This window comes from Arachis ipaensis, chromosome B06 (assembly GCF_000816755.2).
Source record: "Arachis ipaensis cultivar K30076 chromosome B06, Araip1.1, whole genome shotgun sequence".
NCBI lineage: Eukaryota > Viridiplantae > Streptophyta > Magnoliopsida > Fabales > Fabaceae > Arachis > Arachis ipaensis.
Genome location: NC_029790.2, coordinates 100,733,726 through 100,749,950, shown reverse-complemented (window position 1 = coordinate 100,749,950; position 16,225 = coordinate 100,733,726). Strand labels below are relative to the sequence as shown.

The 16,225-nt window shown below is 36.6% G+C and overlaps 1 protein-coding gene across 1 annotated transcript; it reads left to right on the top strand.

Annotated features, from left to right (window-relative positions):
* Positions 1,974–2,523, top strand: LOC107647157. Its single transcript, XM_021105578.1, has 2 exons — positions 1,974–2,172; positions 2,260–2,523. The coding sequence occupies exons 1-2, from the start codon at positions 2,107–2,109 to the stop codon at positions 2,521–2,523; spliced, it is 330 nt and encodes a 109-aa protein (XP_020961237.1). The 5' UTR covers positions 1,974–2,106.

Genomic DNA, 16,225 nt, shown 5'->3' with positions numbered 1-16,225 from the left:
CAAAAATACCTCTTCTCTACAACTAAAACATAGTCGGAAGACAGTTTATATGGACCATCGTGTCTTTTTACCCATGGATCATCTATGGAGAACCAATACAAGGTCTTTTAATGGGAAGCAAGAATTAAGACCCCCTCCACCTGTTATAGAAGGAACAGAAATTTTTGAGATGCTACAAAATGTTGAGAATGTTTTCGGGAAGAAGCAAAGTACATCAAATAGTTTCCCATGGAATTGGAAAAAAAGATCAATTTTCTTTGAATTGCCTTACTGGCACAAGAACCTGCTGCGTCACAACTTAGATGTCATGCACATAGAGAAGAACATACTTGACAGTATAATTGGAACTCTTTTGGATATCCCAGGCAAGACAAAGGATCATCTGAATGCTCGATATGACTTAAAAGATTTGGGGATCTGGAAAAATCTTCAACCAAAGGAGGTGAATAATGGCAAGAGAACAAAGTTGGCAAAGGCATGCTTTTCTATGACTGTTGCAGAGAAGTCAATTTTTTGTGGTGTTTTGAAGACAACAAAGCTACCTGATGGTAGTGCTTCGAATATATCACGGTGTGTACATCTAGCAGAAAGAAAAATTTATGGGTATAAGACCCACGATGCTCATTTTTTGCTACACTACTTACTACCAATACCGATTAAAAGCATCCTTCCTGATCACGTGGCCATTCCGTTGATTCGACTAAGTTCCTTTTTTCATCGCTTATGTAAAAAGTTAATCACACTGGAAGAGATAGATCAACTGGAGTTAGAGATTGTGGAAACATTATGCCACCTTGAGAGGATCTTTCCCCCTAGTTTTTTTAACATTATATTATGAAAACTATCCCAAGAGACTTATTTAAAACAAATGACGAATCTGAGTCTGAGGCCAGTCAAACCTTCTATAGTGAACAACACGAGCATATAACAAGTCCTGCCATACCAGCTGATGATGGTGAACTTATTCTGGAGAGGAATGATCTACGACTTACAGTTATTGAAACGGTTCCCCAAGTGACTTCTGCCCAAGAATATGAGGCAGATTTCATTGGAGATTCTGATTCTGATGGGTCAGCCTAAGCAATTTATTGCTTAATATGTACATATGTATAACTAAGTTTTCTTCACCTTTTTATTTGTAAGTCATATTTTTGTTTTAATTTCTCATTTTGTTAGTGTTTCTTATAGGATGTGTCACTTTATTGATTATATTAACTCGAGTTAACTAATTTATTTGTGTAGGAATAAAGAATTTATTGATCTTAAAGCAACATCAAGTAAGAATCTGCTTCGACAATTTGAGGCCAAGAGACAAAGGATTGTAAATGAACGCAAGTAATATGTGATGCAAGGTGCAGCACGTAATGACAAGGAGGAAACTATGCCAAGGTTGGATGTAGTCGAAAGTCAAAAAGAGTTGAGTGCAACCAAAGGAGTGAAGAAATTATTGGAGTCATCCTACAATCCAGGTAAAATAGTTGGTACTTTAATTGCAAATATATTATTGTTTGTTAAGACATAAGCAAAATAATGAAATTTTAATTGATAATGTTGGAATCTGTCCTCTCTTATGCTGTACAAACACATATCCATTCTGATGTAGGTTCTTGAACTGAATTAAATTTTTTTAGGATATATTGCTGCCAGTTCCATTCTGAATTTCTGTATTTACATTTCTATTTTTGGCTACTTTGTTTGCTGTAATTTAAGTTGCTGCAATTCTATTTTCTATAGTTCTGTTTTGTGCAATTTTGTTTTCTGCAATTCTATTCTGTGCAATTATACCTGCTACTATTCTGGTTGCTGTAATTTTGTTTGCCGAAGCAAAATTTAATTATATTGTTCTCTGTTTCTATATGCTAACCTTTTATTCAATTATAGTCAATAAGAGAAAAAAATAAGAAACATAAAGAACAGCAAAAGTTTCCACATCGCATGGGGCCAATCAATTTCGGAAGAGTACGAGTGGCTCTGGTATACTTATTTCATATTTGTGCTGGGATTTGTTTAGTTAATTTTAGTTATGTTGTTATAGACTTACTTATTTAAGGCTTTATTTTATAGCGCTCGACAAAGGAAACAAATGAGGAACCAAAAAGGTTTGAAATGTTCCTTGCTACTCGAACAAGTCGGAAAAGGAAGGAAGTTGATCAGGAAACACAAGATGCAATTGTATGAGAATTCATTGAATTACTAATGATTATAAATCAAATTTAGGATACGGTAACTAATTCTATGTCAAATGTTTCTTTTAATTAGGATGAATTCCAAAACCGGCAAGCTGCTGGTGAAACAGATGAGGAAGCTTTTGAGTCTTTATTTGGAAAAGAACAACCAGGTCGGGTTAGGTGCTATGGAAGATCTATTACACGACGTGACTTAAAAAAGCATGCAGAAATTTCTGAACTCAAGCAACAACACCAGGAGGAAGTCACATCTTTGAAGGCTGAACTTGGAGACATGAAGGCCAAACAGCAGCACCAAGAGGCTGACCTTCATGGATTGCGAAACATGATTAAGTAGCCTTTGCTACAGAAAAGCGTAGCCTTTGAGAATAGGCAACACTAGTATAAGCATCGCCTACAAAAGTGTCTCCGAAGCCTAAAAAGCGTAGCCTTTTCCTAAGGCATCATTTTTTTTTGGTTTTGGCTACACTTTTCAAGTGTACTTGAATGGGTATTTTTCTTGTAGTGGCCCCTCTCTGTAATAGAGAAACTGGGAATCTATGGGGTGCAAGCTGCTAAAATCTCACTAGAGATGGCAGACAGCTCAAGAAGACAGGCTTATGGACAAGTAGAAGATGTATTAGTAAAGGTTGAGGGCCTTTACATACCTACTGATTTCATAGTCCTGGATACTGGAAAGGAAGAGGATAAATCCATCATCCTAGGAAGACCTTTCCTGGCCACAGCAAGAGCTGTGATTGATGTTGACAGAGGTGAAATAGTCCTTCAATGGAATGAGAACTCCCTTGTATTCAAAACTCAAGGATCTCCCTCTGCAACCATGGAGAGGAAGCTTGAAAAGCTTCTCTCAAAGCAGAGTCAACCAGAGCCCCCACAGTCAAACCCTAAGTTTGGTGTTGGGAGGCCACAACCAAACTCTAAGTTTGGTGTTGAACTCTCATATCCAAACTCTAAGTTTGGTGTTGGAGAGTTTCAACAAAGCTCTGCACATCTGTGAGACTTATATAATATTCGAAAACACCATTATCACTTTATATCTGCCTGACTGAGATTTACAAGGTGACCATAGCTTGCTTCATACCAACAATCTCCGTGGGATTCGACCCTTACTCACGTAAGGTATTACTTGGACGACCCAGTGCACTTGCTGGTTAGTTGTATCGAAGTTGTGACAATTATGTATTGAGATCAGAGCACCAAGTTGCTCACGTTGCCGGGGATTGTTTGAGCCTGGACATCACAATTTCGTGCACCAATTACCTACTATCTCTTTCCCATTATTGCAATTTTTGCACTATTGATATGCCATTTGCTTTTATTGTTTTCTCACTTGCATGTTGTAGCTACCATGTAGTTGAGACCCTTATTATTTGGCATTAACCCATCCATACTTTATTTGTTTTCTTATCTTTTTTTCTAGATTACTTTTCTTCTTTTTTCTTTTCTTTCAGGATGGCCACCAAGAAGGGAAAGGAAAAGCTTCTCAATGGGGCGACCGACAAGTCCATCTGCACAATCTTTGGAAAAAAGTATCAGTTGTAACAGCCCGTCCACTTGCACATCTTAGCATGCACCGAGGACGGTGCAATCTTTAAGTGTGGGGAGGTCGATACCGACTTCCGTGGATTAGTTATTTCCTATTTCAACACCAATGTTTAATTTTTCTTGTTAAATTAGTTGTTGCATTTGCATGTTTGATTGCATGTTTGTTTGATTTTGTGCATGTTCTTCTACCACTACTTGATTGGAGTGATAAGTTCTTTTTCAAGACCTTTTTTATGGCATTTCACTAATTTAAATTAAAATTTTTTTGTTAAACTTGTTTGAAGATTGTAATTTGGAACATGGTTTATAGCTAAGAACACACAACCTATGAGATTTTGAGCTTAATTATATGGTTACACTATTTAACCATGATTTTTATTCTTGTGTGTTTTCATTTCTATGATTGCAATCTATGGTTTGTTCCATTCTATATGTCCATTGTTTAGTGTATTTGCATGCATACATATGATTGAGGCCATCATTTGTTATTAGCTCACTTATCCAAAATAGGCCACCATTTCATTTACCTTTGTTTGCCACTTTGAGCCTTTTTAACCCCCATTTGTTCTTTATATTACCACATCACTAGCCTTAAGCGGAAAAAATAATTAATTAACCCATTTGAATCTTTGGTTAGTTTAAGATAGAGATTGTGTGTCAACTAAGTGTGGGGAATTGTGGGAACTTAGGTTGATGAGAATGTGTTGTGTTTTTACTGAAAAATATTGAAAATTTGGGTGCTTGCTCATGTGAAATCAGAAAAACCATATGCATTGATATATTATGCTTTTTTTATTTATGATAAAAAAATGAATGAATAGGGGATAAAATCACCCCAATGCTAAGTTTAATAAAAGATCAATGCATATGTGATGGAATTAAAAAAAATTGATACATAGGTATGTGATACAAAAGTGGGATTTTTGGGTAGCTAGGCATGATTTTAGAATTATATAGAGTGTGTGTGTGTTAGGTGAGAACTTAGGTTAGTTAAAGATTCATATTATAGCTCACTTGGCCATACATATATCCTCACCCTTACCTTAGCCCCATTACAACCTTGAAAAGACCTCATGATGTTTGCATTTGTACACTAAATATTTGTTGATTGGTTAGATGAAGAACAAAATTTTAGAAAGCATGACTAGAGAAGAGTAGAGTGGATTAACCCTAGACACTTGAGCAATTAGAGTGCATATACACTTCCAGTGAGGGTTCAATGCTTGATTCTGTGTTCCCGGCTTTCATGAGCTATCTTCTTACAAGTTTACTTGTCTCTTATTGTGTAATTTGAATTAGTGGAATCTGATTTATGTTTGTCTTGGAGAATTTGTTTACTTTTAACCAAGTAGGTAGAAGTATTTTTGCATTTAGTTGCATTCATATAGATAGGTTGCATTTCATAAGTTTTACCATTCCTCTTCACTCCTTTATAGCTTCTCTTGAGCTTAGCAGAGGACATGCTAATTTTAAGTGTGGGGAGATTTGATGCACCACTATTTTGTGGTACATTTTGTGCTTAATTGAGTGGATTTTATCCACTATTCTCACACTTATTCATATAATTCGCATGTTTTACATTTTCCTTCCTAATTTTGTGCTATGATTGAAAACATGCTTCTTTGGCCTTAAATTTGCTATGTTTAATCCTCTCTTATTACCATTCGATACCTTGATATGTATGTTAAGTGATTTCAGGGTTTATAGGGCAGGAATGACTTAGAGGATGAAAAGGAAGCATGCAAAAGTGGAAGGAATACAAGAAATTGAAGGAATTGTTAAGCTATCAAGCCTGACCTCATCGTACTAAATCGACCATAACTTGAGCTACAGAGATCCAAATGAGACGGTTCTAGTTGCATTGGAAAGCTAACATCTGGGGCTTCAAAATGATATACAATTTGCCATAGTTGCCATACTGTTAGGTGACACGCACGCGTGACAGAACCACGTGCTGGACGCATCAGAAAATGCTAGGGGCAATTTCTGGGCTCCTTTTGGCCCAGTTTTTGGCTCAGAAAACACATATTAGAGGCTGCAAAATGGGGGAATCATTCATTCATTCATACAACAATTCATTCACAAAAATTTTAGGTTTTAGATGTAGTTTTCTAGAGAGAGAGGCTCTCTCCTCTCTCTAGGTTTTAGGATTTTAGGTTTAGCTTTCCTTAATCTCAGATTTCTATTTTGCTTTAATTTAGTTTTCTTCTACTCTTATTAGTTCGAGCACTTTAGTTTATCTATTTCTCTTGTTAGTTTATTTATCTTCCCAATTTAGTTTATGAATTTTCATGTTAGATTTGATTTTCTATTTAATGCAAGTTGAGGTATTTCATATTTATTGCTTCTTCTATTATTTGTGAGTCATTGATGTTTGCAATTGATCATTTGGATTTAATATTCCTTGCTAGTTTTCTATGTTTTTATGTTGTGCCTACCAAGTATTTGATAAAAATGCTTGGTTGGATTTTAGAGTAGGTTTCTCTCCTCTTGACTTTGGTTGAGTAATTGGAGACTCTTGAGTTATCAAACTCCTTTGTTGGTTGATAATTGAAAGTTGCTAGTTGGTTTGGATCCCTCTAAAGCTAGTCTTTCCTTAGAAGTTGACTAGGACTTGAGGAATCAAATTGATTCATCCACTTGACTTTCCTTCATAGTTAGAGGTTAACTAAGTAGGAGCAATGGACAATTCTCATCACAATTGATAAGGATAACTAGGATAGGACTTCTAGTTCTCATACCTTGCCAAGAGCCTTTCTTAACTATTAGTTTAATTCTTGCAATTTACTTTTCTTGTTCCTTATTCAAAACCCCAAAAAGATACTTTTCCATAACCAATAATAACTACACCTCTCTGCAATTCCTTGAGAGACGACCCGAGGTTTGAATACTTCGGTTATTGTTTTTATTGGGGTTTGTTACTTGTGACAAACAATTTTTTTGCATGAAATGATTCTTTGTTGGTTTAGATACTATACTTGCAACGAGGATTTATTGTGAAATTATAAACCGTCAAAAATCTGTTCGTCAGTAAGCTTCTCTTTTTTGCTCTGTTTCATTCTGTTCGTTATGAGATAAAATAATTTTGTCTCCTGCATAATCACTAACTCAGACACAATAATATCAACATTTCAATATATCTTGGTGATCAAATTTCTAAAGAAATAAAAAGTGATCCTAGATTTAACCCCCATTTTGTAGGCTATTAAGAACCTTCGATCCTAAACCTAAAGACACCCTAAAATTTTCTTCTCAAAATTTGTATTATTTCTCAAATATTTGCCACATATACTCTTTACCATGGTATACTATTCGCAAATTAAATATTCTCTATGTCTTTATTTGTAACTAAAGTGAATGAAGCTTTTTCTCTCTTGACTCAACAAGAGAGGCAATTAAGACTGATTAATGCTCCGACTCAAGAAACACAAATTCTGTTCACTTCTTCCAATTTTAATACAGGATTTTATCTTAGGTGGGAAAAGGTATATTGGGGACCTTGATGGTCCAAATAAAAATAAGTAAAAAATAATATAAATAAATTATATACATACCCTCATCTTCTTCTTCTTATTTTTCTTTATAACCATAACAACTATCATACCATTTACTACACCTTTATCTTTCTCTAAAACGATAGCAACCATCACATTACTTAATGCTATGCAACCAACGTTATAATATTTTTACTAATTTTTCCCTTTTCATATTATTATTACTAATTATGAAAGAATGGGTGGTGAAAGTTCTGACACTATAAATTTTTTAGCGAACTATTTTAAAATATGACAGTTTTTCATGGCACTCTTGATGGGCGGATATTTTATACGCTTTTTGACATCATTTTCATATAGTTTTTAGCATGTTTTGTTCAAGTTTTATTAAATTTTCATAGGTTTTAGTGTAAAATTCATATTTTTAGATTCTACTTTGAGTTTGTGTGTTTTTGTGCAATTTTAGGTATTTTCTCGCTGAAATTAAGGAGTTGGAGCAAAAGTCTGATTCAGAGACAGAGAAAGCACTGCAGATGCTGTCCGGATCTGACCTCCTTGCACTCGAAAGAGCTTTTCTGGAGCTACAGAAGTCCAAACAGAGCGTTCTCAATGGATATGGAAAGTTGACTTCCAGAACTTTTCAACAATATATAATAGTCCATACTTTGCTTCAGAATTGAAGGCGCAAAACTAGCATCCAACGCCAGCCTTTTGCCCTATTCTAGGCGTCCAACGCCTAAAAGAGGAGACCAACGTCCAAATGCCCAAAGAGGACCCCTTAGCCAGCGTTCAACACTCTAGAGGCCTCATAGCACATGGATCTCATCAAAGCTCAGTCCAAACACTCACCAAGTGGGCCCCAGAAGTGGATTTTAGCACTAAAAAGACTGTTTTACCCTTCTTATGTAATTCTTAGTCATCAGTTTAGTATTTAAGGGATATTTTACATAATCGTAGAAAACTTTATGCCATATTTTTGTTTCTCTTTGTGTTTCCTATCAGTATGAGTTTCTAAACCTCTTAGGTTGAGGGGAGGAGCCATGCTGAGTTTTATGGATTAATAAAAGTATTACTGTTTCTCTTCAATCCGTGTTTGATTCAATCCTAAGATGTATTTTCGTTCTTCAACATGATGAATGGGATGACCCATGACAATCATCTTCGTTCTTCATACTAAGACTGCGTGCCTGACAACCACCCGTGTTCTTCTTGGGTTCGTGTGAATACTTAAGTGGAAAGCATTGAACCGCCAGCTTTATTATACATCTCTTAGACAACTAATCCATGAATTCGTTGGGGACTTCTCGAGACACCAGTTCAGTCGAGGTATGGAGAGATTAGGGTCTCTGTGGTAGAGGCTAGAACCAAGGCGCAGCATCCTCTGATTCGGAAGATTGGACCTTGTCTGTGGTGTTTTGAGTAGGATCACCAAAGAGAATGAACTGCAAGAGCTTCACCCTCAATCAGAATGGATCCGCATTAACCCTGGGGTTCAGATCTAGAGGAGTATTGGCGGCTGCTCAAACCAGCGTCAATCACATACAGCTTGCCATAGAAGAAATCATTCACAATTGAAGAAGACAGTAATACCAGAGTTAATCCAGAAGGATAAATCATCTCCAAACCTTAACCAATTTCTTATCACTGGTTACATTCGAATTCACAATGTATTTTATATCCTTTTCTTTATTCCTTTTATGCAATCAAATAATCAAACCAATTCTTCTATTCACCTGACTAAGATCTACAAGATAACCATAGCTTGCTTCAAACCACAATCCTCGTGGGATCGACCCTGACTTGCTCAGGTATTACTTGGACGACCCAGTGCACTTGCTAGTTCAGTTGTACGAAGTGTGGGGATTCGTGCACCAACTCTATCACTTGTATTTGTAATTAAGCATTTGGAATTGTAAATTTTGGCTCTTGTATTCTGCTTCATCCATTGAATCTTTTTCTTAATTCAATGCAACTCAATGAAGCAGATAGAAAGGCATAGAAGATCTCTCTGTTGGAAGAGCATATGGAAAACCTCTGCTCTAGCTTGTATAGTGAGTTTTGTTGAAAAGAAGAATGACTGTGGTGAGGCCAAAGCCAAGGAGAAGACAAAGTTTGGGGTTGGAAGCATTATGCTTTAAAAGGTTGAGGACTTTGGACACAAGCAATAGATGGATGGAAAAAAGATAGAGAGAACAGAAAGTGGTGATTAGCAGTTGAGGAAGGGTGAAAGGTAGTAGAAGAGATGATGAAGGAAGAAAAATTTTAAAATGATAGAAGACATCAGAACAAAAATAAAAATGGACAAAAACGAGATTATATTTTATAATATTTAAATATAAATATGATTATTATATATTTAATAAAAAGTTTAAATTTTAGCCATTAGTTTAAATTTTCAATGGCCGTAATTTATAAGGAGTGTTGGTCCGTAAAAGACCAAAATATACTTTTTCCCTGATAACAATATGAATAAAGATTCTGGCTCAAAAAAAACCTTTCGTGAAAGAGATGGCAATGAAAAAGGTTCTTGAGGCAGAGTTAGTGGTGGTTTTTGAAGGAAATATTTAAAAATTTGCTCCTATTATAATAATAGATTTCTCCCAAATATGAGGCAACAACCGAAAGCCACCACAATCAATAATGTTACTACTGAGGAGAAAAGTGATGAACTCAGCAATCCAATCTCAACTCATCAACTTATAAGGCACAATGGCTCCAAGTCAATGTTCTCTCTAAACAAAGGTATTTTTTAATGAACCTTCTACAATAGGAGAATTCATGGTATCAAGGTGCCACATCCAAGATCCAACTCAAACATAAGCTCCCAAAACAATCTAGGTATAAATGTATATGTTTTGACTATGAGTTCTCATATAGGTTATTCGTTTTTAATTAAAAGTTTTTTTCTCTAAATCATGGATTGTTGACACTGGTGTCATTGACCATGTCACTTACACCAACAAATTTTTCAACTTATAGAAACATCAATCATGTTTTAGTGAAACTCCCAGATGGTTCATAAACAACTACAAATGATTCATAAATTGACTAAAACACTTCATTGAAAAGTTTCTATAGGTGACTCTATGTGTGACATTTGGAACTTGAAAACCTCGAAGATGATTGAGACAACTAAGGAAGACCAAAGTCTTTACATGCTGCGATATTCAACAAAGCAGAACCTGATTCTTATTTCTCTCAAAGGTTCAACACACTCTACACACACAAACTTGTCTCATGCATTTAGAAATAATGAAGGGTTATGGCACTTCAGAATAAGGCATATACCTATAGATATGATGCATAGTGTTCAAAAACAACACTACTTCTATGTGCAATGTAAGAATCTTGTAACCCTTTATGATTCTTGTCATTACTCTAGGAAGAAATTCATTGAGAGTCATACTAATATAAATAAAATTTTGCACTCATTCATATGAATACTTGAAATCCTACGTCTACGATGTCTATCAATTGATATTAATACTTTTTTACTATTGTAGAGCACAAAAGTAAGTTTACTTGGTTGTTTTTCATGAAATTGAAATCTGAAAAGGTCCATTGGTTAAGAATTTTATTACACATTAATCAAAGCTCAGTTTGGCAAAACAATTAAATCAATTAGAATTGACAGTGGACTTGAATTCAATCTCAAAAACTTTTATGCCAAATATGGAATAAAACATCAAACTACTTGTATGGAGATTCCGCAACAGAATGGTGTCATGGAAAGAAAACACCAAACCATTTTCAACACCACATGGGCACTCTTATCTCAATTAGATTTACCTAAAGATTTTGGAATTTTGCTGTAAGTCATGCCATATACCTTATTAATCATTTGCCTAATCATCAATTAATTGAAAAATCTAGTTTTTAATGAATTACCTAATTTGAGCAATCTGAAGGTGTTTGGATGTTTGACATATACTCCAACCATCACTGCTCATAGAAAGAAGTTAGATAGTAGAGCTAGAAAAGAAATTTTATTAGGATACAAGCAAGGAACAAAAGGTTCCATCCTATTTGATTTAAATTTTAGAAAGTTGTTTTAACAAAAAATGTGCAATTCTATGAGTTTTGTTTTCTTTATAAATCATCTTGCACTAACAAAAACAATGATATCATTGCAAATTCATGTAGTCCACAACATGCATCCTTAGACCATGTCTGTTTTGCATTAGAAATATCACATCCTCTAATACAACAACCACCTGCATAATAAAAAATTTCTTACTTACCTACACAACATACAATCACTCACGACACAACACAAAACACTTCACAGACTTTAACACAACTCAACACTTTACAGCACAAAATTCAAACCACTACACACCCTCTAAACATAAGAAGAACCAATCAAGAAAAAAACTTCCTTCTTACTTACAAGACTATCATTGCATGTTGATGTCTTCGTCTTGTACAGCCAAAGAACTAACCAAACAAAGGTATCCAATCTTTGGGGCAATAAGCTATGAGGCTTTTTAGACAAGCATAAACATTTTCTATTACTCTCATCATCAATCCTGAGCCAAAAACATACATGATGCTGTGAAGCACGATGAATGTTGGATAAATACAATTATGGATGAGAATTTGGATTTTGAGAGCAACAAAACTTGGCATTTGACTGTTTTACCAGAAGAAAAAAGAAGCATTGGATGTAAGTGGGTCTTTAAGACCAAATACAATCCTAATGGCACGGTGGAGCATTACAAAACATGTTTAGTGACCAGGGGCTACAAGCAGTGGCCAGGATTTGATTTCTTGGACACCATTAGCTAGGTGGTAAGGATGACGATCTTGTGAATGCTATTACCAATAGCTGTTAGCAGGGGCTGGTACTTACATCAATCAGATGTAAATACAACCTTCTTCCACGGTGACTTGCTGGAAGACGTGTATATGAAAATAGCACTAGGATTAGATGCACCAGACGAGATGGTTTACAAGCTTGAATGCTCTTTATATAGGCTGAAATAGGCGAGCAGGCAGTAGAACTTGAGGTGGAGTGCAGTTTTGTGCAATCCAAACATGACTATTCTTTGTTCAATAAGTATTGGATGATAAATTCAAGATTAAAGATATAAGTCTCCTCAAGTACTTTTTAGGCATGGAATTTGCTCATGGTGAAGTTGGACTCACTATCAGTCAATGCAAATGCACATTTGATCTTTTGGAGGATTTTGGTATGCTCATTGCTAAGCCAACAACAACTCTTATGAAGTATTTAGGGGCTCTCTCCAAGAATTTAGATAATAAACTAGATTATTCACTCAAATACATGCAACGTATTGAAAGACTACTGTATCTAACTAATACATGCCCTAACATCTCATTTGCAGTGGATTGTCTGAGCCAATTCCTTTGATTGTCCAACAGATCAGAACTTTCAAGTAGGCTACATATACTCAAATACTTTTTTTTTGGACTTGGTGAGAACTGGGAAGTCCGGTCACACCGAAGAGGAACCAAACCCCATACCCACCCAAACCCGCTCTCTCTAAAACAAATTATGTCTCCCTATTAACTTCGATCATTTTCAAATTGTGCCCCCCGTACAACTATGCCCAATTCCATTCAATTTTCAATATGTGCTTCCCGCATCAACTACGCTCACTCCCCAAATTTTTTCATTCTCTCTCTATAGCTGATTTCGAAACGGTACCAATGGTGAATCAATGCTACTTTGGCTACTGCTGTGCAAGATGAAGGAGATGGCTCGCTTGTCAGGGAGAAGGATGCAATTCCAAAAGTGATGCATTGCTTTGGTTAGGTACAAGGATTCTCAGGTTCCAATGACAATTTAATCCCACGGATGAGCATTACAGGCTCATGGCTGCGAGTTCCATCCTTGATTACAGAACGATGCGACTGGAGAACTCTATTTCCAACTCTGGTCTGTGGCTTCTGAACCCATCGCTGGGTTGCACTCAAAAGGATTGGACGAGACTAAAATAAGGGATCCCCGACCTCTCCTTTTTGATGATGTCTGCTACCTGAGCTTGTGGATTAGTAGTCCATGAATTGAGAAGCTGGTTCTGGTGATTTAACTGTGCCAATGTGTGCGCCAGCTTGTTTCCGTCACGAGGCGTCCAGGTAAAACCGCAATTTGACATTTTTCTTTAGATTGTTCTGATGTCCTGGATTATTGGGTCTACCTCCCAGATTGTACTTCCTGTTTTGAGAGTTTGAACTAGCACTTGATTGTCTGATTCAATGGTAACCTTTTGAATTCCTAGGTTGTTGGCTAGGATTATAGCTTCTCTATTTGCTTGTGCTTCTGCTGACAGTGTTGATCGAGCTGTGATTTTGTTAACTGTTCCTCCTAGCACGTTTCCTTGGTGGTCTCTGATCACTGCAGCTGCTGTACCTGTTTTGGTTACATTTGAGAAGGCCGCATCTGTATTAAACTTGAGCCAGCCTTGTGGTAGAGGTCTCCATTTAACCGGTACTTTGCTTCTTGTGCTTGGTTCCATTACTTTTTTGTTGACTTCCTCTGTATGGCTACTGTACTCTTGTTCTAGTTTCCTTGCTTGGTTAATGACTAGTTCTGGGTTAGGTTCTATGTAGTTGTAGACTTACATATTTCTTGCCTTCCATATTGACCACAATTCTGCTCCAATTTTAAGTCGATTCTGCCCTGTTTTCCGTCTTACCATTTTTGTACATTTGCTGGAGCTAGTCCCCTATTGATTTAACGTTCTCCTTCGAGGGAATGCACTGTGACTAAGAACCAAACCACACCGCTCTTGTCTAGTCGCATAAAAGCAGGGCATGATTGCTAGTCTCTTCTTCCTGCAAGCAAATTGTGAAAATATTAGAATTAGTAAGCTTTTTTTTCATTAAGTTTGCCCTTACTGGTATTATATTATGTGCAGCCTTCCAAAGAAATATTTTAATTTTCTGAGGAACCTTCATATTCCATATCCCTTGCCATAGCTCCTCCATTGAGTTGCTTGTTAAGGGGTTGTCTTTGGGTTTTTTTTCTTCCTCTTCTTGTTTTGTCGCATAGTACCCTGTTTTTGTTGAATATTCTCCATCCTTCCTGTACGGCCACATAAGCTTATCTGAATCTGAGGTTTTGCTAACTGGAGTCTGAACTATCATATTTGCCACAATCGGGAGAAAAATCATTTGAATTTTTGCTTTGTCCCATGATCTTGAGTTGGTGATAAACTCTTCCACTTTTTGGTTGTCATTGCATCCTTTTTTGAGAGGTTTGTTGATACCATGAATCCAATTGTCACCCCAAACTCTGACTTTGCTTCCTTTACCTAAGCTCTATTTTCCTTTATTTCCTAATAGATCTCTTCCCTGCAATATGCTATTCCACACCCAAGATCCATTCCGGTGCTTTTGCGCTTCCCAAAAATCGCAATTTGAAAAGTATATGGCTTTAAGTATTTGCACCCAAGTGGCTTTCGGATTTTTTATTATTCTCCATGCTTGTTTCGCCAGCTGAGCAGTGTTTTGATGATGAAATTCCTTGAACCCCAAGGCTCCTTCTTTTTTGCTCCTACATAATTTTGGCCAAGCTTTCCAATGCACTCCTCTTTCTTTTCCTTGGTTCCCCCACCAGAACTTCGCCACTTTAGCATTCAATTTATTGCAAAACAATTTCAGAAATCTGAGAATGCTCATGGCGTAGGTTGGTATCGCTTGTATAACTGCTTTGATTAGGACCTCCTTTCCAGCTTGGTTTAAAAGACTTTCCTTCCATTCTTCAATCTTTTCTTCCACTTTCTCCATGATCCATTCTAAGGACTTGCTTTTTGCTCTTCCCCATTGAGCCAGGAGCCCTAAATATTTACCTGGGTTGTCCCAAGATGGAATGTTCAAGATTTCTTCTATATTAACTCTAGTTTGTATTGGAAGTTGGTTGCCAAAGGTTATTCCAGATTTTTCCAGGTTGATCACTTGGCCGGAAGCTGAGGTGTATAGGTTAATGATTTGAATCAGTTGGTAAATCTCATCCTCTTTAGCTCCTGAAAAGATGATGCAATCATCAGCAAACAATAAATGTGTTATGGTTGGTGCAGTAGGAGCTAATTTAATTCCTAAAATCTATTTTTTATTTAAAGCATTCTCCATCAAGATTGTGAAAACCTCAGATGCAATAATAAAAAGGTAAGGGGAAAGAGGGTCTCCCTGTCTTAAGCCTCTTTGTGGAACTATTTCTTTTGACAAAGTGCCATTAATCTTAATCTTGTATGTCACACTTTTGATGCATTCCATGGCGAGCTTGATCCACTTTTGTTGAAACCCGAACCTCTTTAGGACCTCTTCCATGAAACTCCACCCCATCCTATCGTATGCTTTGCTCATGTCGAGCTTGATGGCTAAGTCTTGAGATGCTTTTTTTCCTTTGCTCGTTAACCTGTGGAAGGCTTCTTGCACAATGATTATATTGTCCTGGATGAACCCACCCCTGACAAAAGCACTTTGGATAGGAGATACAATCTTGTCCATGATCCCTCTTAACCTGGCCACCATCACCATGGCTATAATTTTGTAGATGTAGTTGTAACAGCTTATGGGCCTCAGCTGATGCAATGTCTCTGCTTGTTTGGTCTTTGGAATAAGTGATAAACCATTATTTTATGATTTATATTGTGCTTAATTGTGTGGTTTTATTAATTCTTCACCTACTTATTCATATGATTAGCATGATATTACAAGTCCTTCCCAAAATCATTCCATGGTTGAAAAATTGCTTCCTAAAGATCTTTTAATTGTATATTTTTATTCTCCTCTATACCGTTCGATGCCGTGATCTGTGTGTTAAGTGTTTCAAGCTTCATAGGGTAGGAATGGCTTAGAGAATGGAGAGGAAGCTGGAAAAAAATGGAAGGAACACAAGAAATTAAGGAGATGACCAGCGAGAAGCGACGCGGACGCATGGCTCACACGACCGCGCGAAATGGAGGAAATCGCAGTGACGCGCTCGCGTGCCTGACGCGAACGCATGTATTGGAAGCCGCACGAGTGACGCGA